At 42.9% G+C, this 15,102-nt stretch overlaps 1 protein-coding gene across 1 annotated transcript in view; it reads left to right on the top strand.

Moving 5' to 3' along the window:
* The window catches only part of LOC122115833 (nebulin related anchoring protein), a 68,820-nt gene that overhangs the window by 31,715 nt on the left and 22,003 nt on the right, over positions 1–15,102 (top strand). The window contains exons 20-28 of the mRNA XM_042689394.1: positions 1,760–1,858; positions 3,081–3,185; positions 4,196–4,303; positions 6,053–6,364; positions 7,548–7,652; positions 10,848–10,946; positions 12,747–12,851; positions 13,554–13,661; positions 14,228–14,341. Coding sequence (XP_042545328.1) covers positions 1,760–1,858; positions 3,081–3,185; positions 4,196–4,303; positions 6,053–6,364; positions 7,548–7,652; positions 10,848–10,946; positions 12,747–12,851; positions 13,554–13,661; positions 14,228–14,341 — 1,155 coding nt within the window. The remainder of the gene's footprint in view (positions 1–1,759; positions 1,859–3,080; positions 3,186–4,195; positions 4,304–6,052; positions 6,365–7,547; positions 7,653–10,847; positions 10,947–12,746; positions 12,852–13,553; positions 13,662–14,227; positions 14,342–15,102) is intronic.

Consider the following 15,102-nt stretch of genomic DNA (forward strand, 5'->3'; position numbering starts at 1 on the left):
AAAGTAGCCACCATTTATGAAACCCATGATAATTACTTCATGGTGGAGAGCTGATTGATTACCTACCGGGAGTGTGTTAATTTGCGTTGCTATTTATAGGTCACAACTCTCCTTATGAGAATAGGTACTGTGATGATCATTCAAATGGTTCTGTGTTACACGTGGGGAAAATGAGACCTAAGTGACTTTTCAAGTAACTGGTAGAGCTGGCATCCGTTATTATTTGTGACCCACTGCCTCAGCTCTCAGCCTCTGGACAATATTGCATCCACAGATCATGTTTTATAATTTATTCTTTTCCCTGCACTCACCTTCTCCCAGACAAAGACATATTTAAATTTAGAATTATATAAGTAAAGTAGAAAGTAAAGATGAATCCTTTGGAATTCCTATTATCTAACTTCTTTGAGACCAGCTGAAACCGGGTGGAGCACAAGAGCGACCGCCTTGGATGGGGAGCAGCAGTGTAGGTGCTGGGTGAGGAGATAGGCCCTTGATCCTCCAGCCCCAGCAGGGTCAGTTTCTGTCTCACTTCGTGTGCTGATTAATAATTTTTAAGCTCTTCGAGGACAGGAAGATCTTATGTCCCTTGCATTTCTTATATCCCCAAATGGATTTGTGGCTCCTCTATAAGTACTTATAATTTATTTGATCGCTGTAGACTCTGAGATCCTTGGGAATTTCCAACAATGAAAGGGCTAAGTAACTTTTTAAAAGTTCGTAGTGATGGGCTGGGAAGGTGGCTCAGTGGTAGAGCGCTTGCCTTGCATGCATGAGGCCCTGGGTTTGATTCCTCATCACCACATAAGCAAAAAGAAAAAAGCCAGAAGTGGTGTTGTGGCTCAAGTGGTAGAGTGCTAGCCTTGAGTTGAAGAGCTGAGGGACAGAGCCCAGGCTGAGAGTTCAGGCCCCACGATCGGACCCAAAAATAAAAAATAAAATAAAAGTTCATAGTGAAGTGTTCCCATTCAACACAGAAAATAGGAAAGAGAACTAAAAGTTTCTGGAGAATATTTTCTCTAGAATTTTTTTGTTTCCTTAAAAGTAGGAACTTGGGAGTTCCCAATGTCCTGATCACTGTTTGAGATTTAGTTAGGACTAGGATACTCTTACTGACGGCACAGGGAGTTTTGCTGGCACCAGGCCGTGATCTTCCACCATGTGGAGCTATTGCTTCAACTTGCCATCCGTCCTGGCAAATTTATTCTTATCTTTCTTACTTTTATTTTTATCTTTCCCCTTCACTTGGCAACTTTAGTGGAAAAAAAAAGAGAAACAAGAAAGACAAAAAGGCCTGAAGGGTGGGGGGGGGGGGGAGAATTAGCACCTTTGAAAATTTACCAGTTGTGAGATGGGGAACACAAGGAAACTAAGAACTTAGAGGTCTGGAAAGTGAGAAAGCAGAAGAGTGAATCCCATCAAGTGACTTGCCCGATGTCTTGAAGCTGGAGAGTGATGGGCTTGATGATTGTAAAGTCCAAGTTCAAGTCCAAATCCACTTTGCTATATCAAACCTAGATTTATAAACTGGGAGCTTTCCATTATACATGGTGAAATGTGATGACATTAGAACAGTAAAAGCAATAAAATCCGGTAGGCTAACTTGGGGCTGTGATTCTGTTTAAGCTATAGGACCAACAAGGTTATTCCCTTTGGGGAGCTGCTTGGGCCACACACACAGCATCTGAGTATGGGCATGTTTGTGGTGGGGAAAAATAGCCTATCCTAATGCCACGGGGTCCCTTTACTTTGGAAACAGAAAAACTACCGGCAGAGGGTTGACGAGCTGAAGTTCACAAGTGTGGCTGATAGCTCCCAGATGGAGCACGCCAAGAAGAGCCAGGAGCTGCAGAGTGGGGTGAGTCCTGGGCTGCCCTTGTGCTGCCAGTGTGCTGTGTCATGGGCCTGGGAGCCTCCCGAGACAGCAGCAGGTGCTGCCTACGCAGTCAGGAACCAAAGAGCTTTCTTTTAAATAGCTTTCCTCATACGCTCAGGCTGTTTCTGGGACTGGAACACCCAGTCCTCCCTGCTCTATCCACTCTATTTTCCCCCTCCAGTTATTAGAGACAGATGGAAGAATGGCCTTATTCCTCTTTTGGCTGTCAGTATTCCTTAGTTCCTTTTTTTTTTTGTCTTTCTTCTGTCTCTCACCAGAGACTCTACAATTCTGGATTCAGTAGACGCTTATCTTTGATGAGGACAACATTCGTCTATGCCTATGTGTGGGTCATGTTCGTTGGAGCTCACATATAGGAGGCAGAGCAATATGGCTCCATGGGTATTATTTAGAGTAGACTTCAACAACAACCAAATACCCTGTTACCGCATTCTGACTGGTCCCTCACTAGTTTTCCTTTCTAAAGAAATTTGAGGGGGGCTTTGGGGCTTGACTCTAACCTGAATTGTGTCCACTGTAGTTTATGGTGTCTGGTGTGGTATGTATGTATGTATGTATATATGTGTGTGTATATGTCTATTGGTGCATATTTTCCCCATGTTTTTATTAACATCAGTTAGTTATATAAAGGGGTATTCTTTCTACCTCAGAGCCACTTCCTCTGTCACTTTCTCTCATCCCTCCTCCCTAGAGTTGTTTTTCATTGACATACAATATTTGTGCTTATTTATGGGCACAGTACTACAATTTTTAAAATGTATACAGTGGGTAATGATTAAGTTGGGGGTAATTAATATTTCAGTCTCTTCACATATTATAATTTCTATGTGTTGGGCACCCTTAACATCCCCTTTAGTTCTTTTGAAGTATCTAATAAATCATGGTCAATTCTGTTGCCTGATGCACTGGATAACATTAGAACTACTTCTGGTTGTACTTTATTATCCAAGATGCACTGTGTCTGTGTCTATCTCCACCCCTCTAAGCTCCAGTGACCTCAGTTCTGCTTTCCACTTCAGTGTGGCCAATGTTTTAAGCTACCACAAATGAATGAGATCATGTGGTATTTGTCTTTTTGTGCCTGGCTTGTTTTGTTAATGTAGTGATCTCTAGTCCCAGAGTTATGATGAACTCATCAGCCTTCCTACCCTCTAGTTCCTGACCCAGTGCTCTCTTCTAACAGGTAGCCTACAAGGCAGGAAACGAACAATCTGTCCATCAGTACAGCATCAGCAAGGATGAGCCTCTCTTCTTGCAGGCCCGAGCCAATGCTGCTCATCTCAGTGAGGTACCCAAGGGGGAGGAGACAGCTGTGGGCTCTGCTATGCTCTATGTTCACTTGGTCACATCACCCAAGCCAACAGCCACTAGTCTGTACCAACTGTCTAAAAATAGCTCGCCCTGAGAGCTTCCTGTTCAGTACTTTAGTGAGAGGGGCTTACACTGGGGATCATTGTTTAGAGGGGAAGACTTCAGCTAGAGTGGCTACTCCAGGTGTGTTAGAGCTGAGCAGTAGCAGAAGAAAGTGAGTAAGAGCTCAACCAGTGGCTGCAAACCATCTGGTTTGACCCACAGTGCTCCCATAAGGAAAACGAAGCTTGTATAAGCGCCTCACTGAGTTGTTAGGATTCAGCTCTGAGCAAATAGTCATGACACACTTGGAGGAGCAGGCACACTGGTGGCTGTTGGACATCAAAGTATCCATAAGTATCCGTGAAAGCACCCATGACCCCATCTTCCTCCCTGTGTAAGGGGGTCTATTTTTGCAGCACTCTCCACTCAGCTCCCAGGTCTTGGGGTTTTAGTCTGGCACTAGGTAAGTAGGCACTAGAAGGAGAAACAGGTTGGAAGGAAGAGGGGCCTTCAGAGGAAAGATCTTGAAATTTGGAGGTGGGAGCAAGAAGGGAATGAAAGGAATAAGGAAAGATCAAAGTAGCTGGAGAGACAGGAAAGAGAAAGGGGTATAGTCACCTGCAGTTGGAGGTTGTAGATAGACACAGAGTAGACTTTACACAAATACTGTGTTGTTCAGCCTTTGGCTAGTCTTTGAGACTTCTGTAAAGATGCCTAGTATCATCAAAGCTTTTGGACTTTGATTTATGCTTCTTTTGATTGAAGTCTATATGCCTAGAGGCCTACAGACTGGAATCTAAAGGCCTGGTTGTATTCAATTACCTGAATCTAGTGCTCTTGGCTCCAGGAAAGGACATTGTCCTTGTTCCCTTTCTAGAAAGGTCAACCTAGAGTCTAACAAAAGTCTCTCAGGAAATAATCTTTTCTTTCCTAAATCCCTTCTAGAAACTATACAAGAGTAGCTGGGAAAGCCAGAAGGCAAAAGGGTTTGAGCTGCGTCTTGACTCCTTAACCTTCCTGACAGCCAAAGCTAAGAGGGACCTAGCCAGTGAGGTGAGTCAGTTCTCCACGTGGGCAAGAGATGGGATTCCTGCTACTTTATCTGATCCAGTTCTTCATCTCAGGCTCCTTATATTCAAAACAGGGATGACAACATTGGCTTTACAATGAGATAATCATGCAGTGCCTGTTGAGCTGCTTGCCACATACGGTTGTGAGAGTAATCATCCCAGTCCTTGTTTCACAGATAAATGATGCCTATGAATTCTATGACTTTCTTTTAAATACTGTTGCCTATTCATGGCATAGAACCCAGGCTCTAGGATAAGGTCAATAAAACTCTAGCTCTATCACATATGAGTGTTGTTATTTGGGGCAGATTGTTTAATCTCTCAATATCTCAGGTACCTTGCTGATAAATTGGTAATTGCCATATGGTTATGAGGAAATGGAATGATGTTTATAAGTGTTTTATAGTCCAATGAAATCTACCATAAGTCTGATGAGGATCTGGGCCAGCTTTGTTCCTTTCATTGAGAAAGTCCTGCTTTTAAAAAGTCACTTGATGGAGGGGCTTAGTGATGTGGATTTACATTCTGACATATCTTAAAGTCATCTGGGAACATTTTACAAACTAGTCTGTGGATGCACTGTGAGCAGTGTAGGCCTGCCACATGCCTGGAAGATATCAAAATGGATGCATGCAGCTTTAAAAGTATAGCCCCAACCGTTGATGGCCACAATAATGATAAGATTGAAAATGATGTCACATAGTGGGACCATGTTTCAGTTTTCAAAGCCTTCCCACATTATTCTTTCTTCTGCCTCTCATTGCTCTTGGTTTAGCATTTTTAAAATCATTTTTAGGCTCAGTTTTGTTCCCCATATCCCTTGAGTTTCTTACTTAAACAGCAATTATATTTTGGATAGTGTGTGTGTGTGTGTGTGTGTGTGTGTGTGTGTGTGTGTGTGTGTGTGTGTGTGTGTGTGTGTGTGTGTGTGTGTGTGTGTGTGTGTGTGTGTGTGTGTGTGTGTGTGTGTGTGTGTGTGTGCATGTGCCAGTACTGGGGCTTGAACACAGAGACTTGACTTTATCACACAAGATTGGCATGCTGTTGCTTGATCCATGATGCTACTTCTGGTATTTTGCTGGTTAAATAAGAGTATCTCAGATTTGTCTAGCCAAGGTAGCTTCAAACCATGATCTTCACATCCCACTCCCCCGACAACGAGCTAGGATTGCAGGCATGAGCCATCAACACCTGGCTCTGTGTCTTTTTCATTTTATTGCTACTTTTTTTTTCTTTTTTTTTTTTTTTTGCTTATGTGTTTCTGAGGAATCGAACCCAGGGCCTCATGCATGCAAGGCAAGCGCTCTACCACTGAGCCACCTTCCCAGTCCCTACTTTTTTTATTTATAAGGTTCTCACTATTATCCGAAATGATTCTAAGATAGCTTTCACAGAAAACAGGCCATTTAAATATATATTACATTATTAAATAACATTTAAAAATTATTAAATAATTAGAGGAGAAAAAAGTCTCTAACAAAATGCTAGAGGACTGATTGTATAGCTAAGCTTTCAGGTAAGCTCAGAGCTTTCTAGAAGCCAAGTTGAAAAGGGAGCTAATAGGACAGTGATATTTTATTTCACCATTTGATAAAAGTATGCCAGTGGTCCAGACTCTCATTCTGCTAAGTGTGTGACAAAAGGTGTTGTTTAACACTCCTACCTGCAGCTTGGAGCTTAACAGCTCTTCTCAGGAGCTTCTCGAGCGTGGTTGTCTATTTTTCTTACTTAGGTAAAGTACAAGGAGGATTATGAGAGGTCCAGAGGGAAACTCATTGGAGCAAAGAGTGCACAGGATGATTCGCAAATGAGCCACTCACTGCAAATGTCCAAGCTGCAGAGTGAACTGGAGTACAAAAAGGGCTTCGAGGACGCCAAATCCCAGTGCCACGTCTCCCTGGACATGGTCCACCTCACACATGCCCGCCAAGCTCAGCACTTAGCCACAGACATAGGCTACAGGACGACATCCCATCACTTTACAGCTTTGCCCACAGACATGAAAGTGGAGTGGGCTAAGAAGGCATATGGCTTGCAGAGCGACGTAAGTGATCCGTGTTCGTCTGTGTGCGTCCCTGTGTGCACCTGTGTCCACCTGGGTGCACCTTTGTCCAGGTGTGTGCCAAGGTACATACACACCCTTCCAGTTTATCTTAATGGGATACCTATTTCTGATTCCCAGAGTGGAGACATTTTAGCTTCCTTATTCAAACCATGTCCATTTTAAGTTCTGTACTAACCAAGAGAAAAATCATAGAGTTCCTTTTCCTTCTTGGAATTCTGAACTACAGATGTGTCCCAGGTTTCTTGTTTTAGTCACCAAGGGAATGTTGTATGTGTGACGTTTTTCACAGTGGTCAGCTGTGGGTGAGCATCACGGATAACTTGTTTCAACTCTAGCAGTTTCCATTCTTGGAAGGAGCAGCTTGCCAATTATCAACAGCATCCCTTCTCCTTCCACTGTCTATCCTCCACCTGATTCTTCATTCTTTCCTATTTAACTTTTGTTCCAGAAGGTAGATGAGTGGAAAGGGGAGGTCAGCACCTGCCGGACTATTGCATGTGTGTCTGTGTGTGGGTGTGTGCATGCACGTATGTGTGTGCACACATGTGCATGTATCCCTTCCTGGTGGCGCTGCTTCATGATAAACAGTTGATGTGCTATTTTTTTAGAAATACCCATTTAAATAACTTTCCATTAAAACTACTCATTCAGTAGCCAGTAAAGAAATGAGAAATATCCTCTTCTTACTTCCCGCATCTCAGAAGAAGGAACAGGCACTGTGGGAAGTCTCGGATGTCTTGTGAAATTCTTTCCAGTAGCTCCAGATTCCGTTAGGATTTCTCATTTTCTTCTCTCCTGCATGTCATTTTTAAACAAGAAAATTGGTAGTACAGACAATGAGGACTCGCTTCCTAGGGAGGTAGACCGGAGTCCCTAATGAGGGCCAAGGGTGACTTAGCCCCTCCCCTTCTGCCCCCCAGAGGTATTGGGTGGGGCCTAAAGCAAAGCCACTATCCAAAGGCAGGTCTGTATAATTAAAAGGGAAATTCATTTACGTTTTAGGGTCCTACCTGTGACTGGGCAGAAATGGATAAGACAGAGTGGCATCTAATTTGACTCAGCTAGCTCTGGGAAACATCAGGAGCTGTTAATAGCCCTCTAAATGTCTGCAGCAACAATGGCCTGTCTTTTTATTTTTTTTTCTTTCCTTCTCCTTTGTCAGAACCAATACAAGGCAGACATGAAGTGGATGAAAGGCCTGGGCTGGGTCGCCACCGGGTCATTAAATGTGGAGCAGGCGAAGAAGGCAGGAGAGCTCATTAGCGAGGTGAGATTTCCTGACAGTGTGTAACAGGCCTGGCTGCATTAGGTGTGTGGCGTTTGCTGTACAGAATTAAAATAATTTCCACTCAAAAGGAGAAGCCACATGAAAGGCCTGAAAACTCAGACTCAGGCTGTAATTAGAGAGAAACCACATACCAAACACACACCAGTAGGGGCCCATAGAACCCTGGCAAAAACAAAGTGGGTGACAAATGATATTATGAATAATAATGACAATCAAACGGAGCTCAATTGCTACCCACCAACTTACCTTTTTAATGAAGCGGCACTGGAGAGATGATGAAAAGATACATTTATTGTAGCCAGAAAGCCCGTCTACACCTTTATGCACATTTTCTTCCTCTCTTTCTGCAAAAGTGTAAACAGTTTTTGAATATTCACTAACATGGTTATGTAGTTGGTTTTCTCTTGTGCAAAACTCGTCGCATTTCTTATTGATTGATTGAACTTCAGTGCTGTCACTCTGGCTTAGCTTTTTCACTCAGGGCTGGCACTCTACTATTTGAGTCACATTTCCACTTCTGCCTTTTTGCTGGTTAATTGGAGGTGAGTCTCATGGACTTTTCTGTTCTGGCTGGCTTCGAACTTCAATCCTTAGACCTCTGCTTCCAGGATAGCTAGGATTATAGGTGTGAGCCACCAACATCCAGCTATCACTTTTACTGTATTTAAATCCCACTCCTGTGAACTGAAAACCACCCTGGCCATATCTGAGAACATACTGCTTGTATGTTCAGTTTAGTTCAGTTTCACTGAGCAGCCTTTTTTTTTTTTTTTTAAATGGTGTGAGGGTTTTCCTAGTCCTTCTACTATTGGCATTCTGTGCACTCTTGTTGTGAGAGGCTATCCTGTGTCTCCTAGGATGTTTAGCAGCATTCCTGACCTGGAGATGCTACCAGGCCCCACTTGTGATAAGCAAAAAGGTCACAGATTGACAAATGTCCTCTAGAGGGCAGAATTGCAGCTGGGTTGGGCACCCCAGAAAACTCTCACTGACTCATGCTCACACAGAGGTCAACAAGTCAAACCACTCAAAGCTACTTCTCATCATGTCTGTTTGGGGAGGGACGTGGCTCAGAAAGCAAGTGAGCATTTGTCTTCATAGTAGCCTGATCTTTCTGGATTTTCCTGGACAGAGAGGATTCCTTAATGGTCATTGCTCCCGAAGACTTCAGCTTTGGCGATGGGAGCTTTGTCTAGGAGATTTTCTTACTGAATAATCATCAAAAAAGAATGACATCTGTGTTGTGATTTTTTCTTTTTTCCAAACATAACTTCTCCGTACTGTTATTTTCTGATTGAACAGCTTTCTAGTCACCTGACACAGGGCAGAGCTGATCACAAAGTGTTCTCACTCTGATTGGCCTAATATTCAGACAAGTTAGTTAACACTCTTACCTCAGAGATCCCAGGGAACTCTGTGAAGACAGTACTGCCCTAAGTTGTTTAGTCTAAATAAAGGAAAGGTCGTCTTCAGAGGATGAATATGAAAAACTTATGGGAACACGCATTTAAGGCAGAGGATTCAAGCCCTCAATATGGGAAATGAAGAATAACAATGAATAATAATAGTGTTCTATACATCATCCAGCCTTCAAACTTATCCCCTCTGTATGCTAAAGTCTTGACAGCCAAGAGATCTTTGGGGACCATGTACCCCACAGTGGTTTTAATTTGCAAATCTGTTGTACAATCCTGCTCAAGAAATTTGCTTATCTTTCTTGATCTTCTTGTCTCAGGCCAGTCCTCAAATTTTAGTGAATAAAGGAAGGTATCTTTTAGCATTTTGTCCAACAATCTCATTGTAGACTGACATATTTCTAGGGTAGTGTCAAAGTGAGCTGACTTTTTGCACTTCAGAGTACATATTAGGTATGTGAAAGACCCACAAAAGCATGTAGGCACACGTGTGTGTGTACATGCATGTGTGTACACACTCACACACACATTGTGAAGCAGAAGCCATCACACCTACCATGTAAAGGACAAAGCAGTGGGTATTTTCAGTCCTGAAGGTTATATTGTCTCTGTTATAATTAGCTAGAAAATGATTACAGACAATAGTAAATCAAACAAGTATGGCTGTGTTCTAATTTGGCTACCTCGAAGATGCATCTAACCTAATATAGTGCACAAAAATCCAACTAGATAAATAAGTGAATGTCATAAAATAATTGCTTGATTTGGGAAAACATAAACTCCACAGTTTCATTAAGGCAATTATCATTTTGGTTCCCTGGAAATGCCTTATGATTTAAAAGGGGAATTTATTAGCTGGGTGGCTTGTGCCTATAAATCCTAGCTACTCAGGAGGCTGAGATCTGAGGATCAAGGTTCAACGCCAGCTGGGGCAGGAAATTTGATAAGATTCTTGTCTCCAATTAATCACCAAAAAGCTGGAAGTGGAAGTGGAGGTATGACTCATGTGGTAGAGTGCCAGTCTTGAATGACAAAGCCAAGGGACAGTGCCCAGGCCTTGAATTCAAGCCCTATTGCCCACATACACAAAGGGAATTAATTTAAGCATGATTTTCAGATCTCTGAAAAATAGAATATTAAGATCTTTGTCAATATTTATTATTTCATAGATTTTTGTTTGTTTTCTTGTCTGCCAACCTCTAGAATGACTCCTTGCAATAACAGTGTCCTTTTTCTTGTTATTTTCAAGAATTAGTACATATATGCTAACTGAACTAGGCTCTGGAGTGGGTGGCCAGTGTACACTCTCTGAATGTTAAATACAATGGTTTTGACTGTGATAAAAATCTACCACATCCTTTTGTGGAAGGAAAATAGAGAGCTTCAATGGACAAATGTAACTATGAATGTGCTTTCTTGCTTAGAAGAGCCAAACTAAGATATGTAAACAACTGTGCCGCAGCATTGGAAGCCTATAAAAAAGAATCCTCTCCTAAGTGTGATCCTACAGTATTTTACCTAATTTTGAGATGTTGTCTTTGCACCAGGTAGAAATACTTTAATGTTAATTGACATAAGGTTATTCTTAAATTGAAACAAATATTAACCTGAAGGCACCTAGGATATAAAGATGGAGGAAGCAGAATAATTATTATGTTCACAAATTCACTCTAATCTCAAGCAACCTATGATTTTCTCTTTCAAATGGCATGAAAGAGCAGCACAAAATTCACAGCTTTGATCTTTCCCTGCTCAACAGAAGAAGTACCGTCAGCATCCAGATGCTTTGAAGTTTACCAGTATTAAAGACACTCCGGAGATGGTCCAGGCCAGAATTAGTTATACCCAAGCAGTGGACGTGAGTGATAATGTATATACATTATGACTCTAAGAGTGGCTCTTCTTTCAACAGCGCGATTGAAGCGGAGGGGTTCTTGGGCTTGCTCCTTCTGTCGTCCTGAGGATGAAGGGGCTCCTCATCCTTTATGAGGCTCCCCTTAGCAGGGATGCTGCCTCATTAGGATGCAAATGGGGCGTTCCTGCACTTAGGATGCCAAGTGGGGCTCCGCACCCCACTGCCCCATGATGCTCTTCTTCTTTCCATTTGCATGTCTCATGGATTTGTCTGTAGCCAGGCCTTTTTCCCCTTCTACCTTTTGTTTGAAAGGGTTGTATTCAGAACTGGAACTTTGGGAAGAATCTTGCTAATTGGAATACTGATGCCATGCTTTGGAGTCTAGCTGGGGGTGTGTGCAGGGGAGATGGGAAATGGGAACCAAGGATAGAAAGGTTTGAAAATGAGTTGATCTGTAGACATTATTGTGACTTGCTAGCCATTTCCTATATTCTGTGGAATACAGGGAACCAAGATTTGACCCTTGGACCTTCCAGCACTGAATTTTATAGAGACTGAATAGACCAGTGCTCACGTATAAAAATTCATTTGAGAACATGGGTTAGCTCTGTTCGGCTGACTGTGCTGAGAGCAGTCCATGGATCTTCCTGTAAGGCAGATGTGGTTTTAAGCATTTTCAAACCAAATCTTAAATTGAATCCTCTTTGTACATCTACTTCAAGATAATAATAATATTTATAATAATAATAACTATTATTATTAATATCCAGGCCATTCAGGTTACCAAAAAGAAAAAGTTACAAACCTTAGGATGAGGATTTCAAAATTCCTTCCTTGACTTCCAGCAAATTCTGTCGGCTGTGCTTTATGCCATGGACGTTCCAAAAAGGCCTGTCAGAATATTCTATGTGAAGATTCACAAGCATATGATATAAGAATGTATGATTTTGTAATTAATCAGTGCAACAGAATCAAATTGAATTCTGAGAAATATAGATGGTCACACAAGAATTTCTTGGCAGGAAAACAATATTTGTTTTGTCCTTTACCTTTAGTCAACTCTAGGGGGCACTGCTGTGATACGTAGAAACTTGGACACATCTGATAAGATTTGGGATGGAAAAGCTAGGTTGAGAAACTTCATTTTGGTGACTAATATCAACTCCATGTGTCATTGAAAATGACTAGGATATTAGAAGCGCCAAACCAGAGTTCTAGGTAAAGAGTTCTACCTAGAGACATTGATAAGGCAAGAACCGTGGGGAAGGGGGAAGGAATGAGGATGGAGGTGGACACTAAGGGATCTCACTTCCAGGAGCCATCTCTTTGTGTGCCCTCTGCAGCCCACTGACCTCCCACAGCTTGTAGCTAATAATCACACGACACCATGGGATGTAGGCCTTGATTCCTCCTCTGACGCTTGTCTCAGAGCAAAACAGGCGGGATGGGAAGGGGAAACAAAGGAGGAGGCTACAATGCTTGATAAGAAATGTACTCATTATCTTGCCCATGTAATTGTAACCCCTCTGTACAGTATTTTCACAATAAAAAAAGAATAGAAAAGAAAAAAAAAGAGAACAAAACAGGCGTGGAGTGTTAAGGGAGGAATGTTCCATCCTGCCCTATTCTGAGCTGGAAAATCGAGCTGGGAAGAGAATGATGTGCACGTCACTGGGCTAGGAAGTCTGGGTGGATGCAGGGTGCAGCGATCATATCTACAATTACATTACATCTAGAGCCCCTTCATCTCTGTTGTGCATGGGAAAGACTTTGGGGCTAATGCAAAACTCTCTCCACCCACAGAGGCTTTACAGGGAACAGGGAGAAAACATAAAGCATCATTACACACAGACTGCTGACCTGCCTGAGGTTTTGCTGGCCAAGCTGAATGCCATGAACATCAGTGAGGTGAGGCTGGTTGGATACTGGTATCCATGACCGGAGGTCAGGCATACCTTCATGGGTGCTTTGTGCTCAACAGATCTATCAATTGGGTAACTGCTCGGCTGTTGCCATGTACAAATGTGAGATTGTTTTGAATAAGGAGACTTACACTATCATTTTCATTGGGCCCTGCCAATGACGTAGCTGAAGAGTAAAGCTTATTGGAAAAAGTGAGCCTTGGAAAGCCATCCATCTTAGTATTATGGGTCTAGGGCTGAAATAAAGCCGAGTATTCCCAGTGCCTATGCCAAGGAGATACTGGGGTGGGGAAGAGACTGACCTCTCCTTTCCATAATCTATTCCTATCTCCTCCTGTCCTCTGATGGAGACATAACTTTCATTTAGCTTGCACAAAAATCTATGCAAATGCAGCCTTATGTCTCCTTGATCCAATCAGCTTGTTGCTCAGAAAGCTTTGACTGTGTCTGACTCCAAAGACTTTGCTTTTAACAGCTTCCCTCTCTTGGCTTAGCTTGCCAACTTTTAGATAATTTGTTCTAAGCTACAGTGATCTCTAACCACAGTTGGGGTTTGGGAATAGGGGCTGGGAAGGGTTAGGGAAGGGATAGAAACCTACAGCAAACCAGGCTTCTATTTTGGCAGAACAGCGATTAGGAAAACAGTAGGTCATATGAAGGTCTTGATTTGTACACATCTTCCTGTCAGACTCGTTATAAGGAATCCTGGAGCAAACTTCGAGACGGTGGATATAAGCTGAGGTTGGATGCCATTCCGTTCCAGGCAGCAAAGGCTTCTGGGGAAATCATAAGTGATGTGAGCCTCCAACACTGTGACACACGTTTAATCCAAACCAGTTTTCAGTTCTGTTGCCTCTAACCTCTGCCTTCTTTTGCCTGTGGATAATATCCTTTCCTCTCTGAACTGACTGTGTTGGGGCAATCAGATAATGACCAGTGAGAAAGAACATAGCTTATGACAACAACAACAACAAAAATCCCTAACCTAGGGTACAAAGCCAGATGCTGGACTATAAACATGGCCCCCGGGCAGATGAAATGTACCCTCTACCACGAGTTTTCACAAAGCCAGTCTGTGTGAAGAGACAGTTAACAATACGTGCACCTTCTTCCAGCCTGGGCCGCCCAAGTGCTAATACGTCCTGCCATTTCAAGCCTGAGCCCTTTAGTCATTGGGAGTCTTGCATATGAAAGAATAGACCTTTTTGACAACTCCCGTGCGTTTTCTTTTAACTCACCCAGTTACTGTCAAAAAGAACAAAACATTTTTCACCCAATACCCACCTCTTCCATTCCCCGTGCCTTGTCCCTGAGCTGTTACTCTCTCTCTCTCTCTGTCTCTCCTGCTCTCTTTCCCTTTAGTACAAATACAAAGAAGCATTTGAGAGATTGAAAGGACAGATGCTCGGCTCCCGGAGCTTGGAGGATGATCTCAGCCTTGCACATTCAGTGCACGCGACCTCTCTACAGAGCAATGTAAGTGTGAAGAAAGGGCCCAGGAACGCTGCGGCCCACCTAACAATGCTGGTGGCTCAGCCAGTGAAGGCTGTCTGTCCTGCTGAAGGAGGTTGTTGGTTCTGGGTATTCTTTGATTTAAACTAGTGGTTACCAGTGGAGGTAGTATTGTGGGCTAGATGTGGCTTGCAGAGATACTGTGTTTGGTCTGTCAAGTGAATTCATTGCAGATATTTACATGTGAAAAATTGTACGTAAAAATTCTAGACTTCTTGCCAGAAGTTCACCTGGATTCTAAAAGGCGGCAGTTGGTGAACATGCTCACCAACAGCTTAGTTTATGTTTTGTGGGTTTTTTTTCTCTTTCTGTCCTGAGCAACAAACCTCTAAGTGGGGGGTTGGACATGAATTGTCACAGCTTTGTGTTAGAAGTGAGGAGGATTAACAGAGATGGGAGTGGGAGGTTAGGACGGAGTGGCTGGAGCGCCAAGGGGGCGAAGGGCAGGATGGAGGAGGTAGAGCAGAGGCAGTGGTCATCATCTTATTCCTGAGTCCTCTGTGGGTGTCACAGACCTCTAAGCAGATTCTCCAAGGGCTGTGTGGAGCTGGAAGCCTGGAAAGGGCATCCTCTTCTTGCAGTTGAAACTATGCATCTCTCAGGACTGGTGCTCCACACAGACTCCCCATTCGTACTCCCTGCTTCTGCTCCCAGATTAACTTGGACTTGGCCTATTTGACTACTTTTTTCCTCACCTAGAGTAAGAGGAGAATCCAAAGCTAGAC

The sequence above is a fragment of the Dipodomys spectabilis genome, unplaced genomic scaffold (genome assembly GCF_019054845.1).
Source record: "Dipodomys spectabilis isolate Male_0828 unplaced genomic scaffold, ASM1905484v1 ptg000125l, whole genome shotgun sequence".
NCBI classification, from domain to species: Eukaryota; Metazoa; Chordata; class Mammalia; order Rodentia; family Heteromyidae; genus Dipodomys; species Dipodomys spectabilis.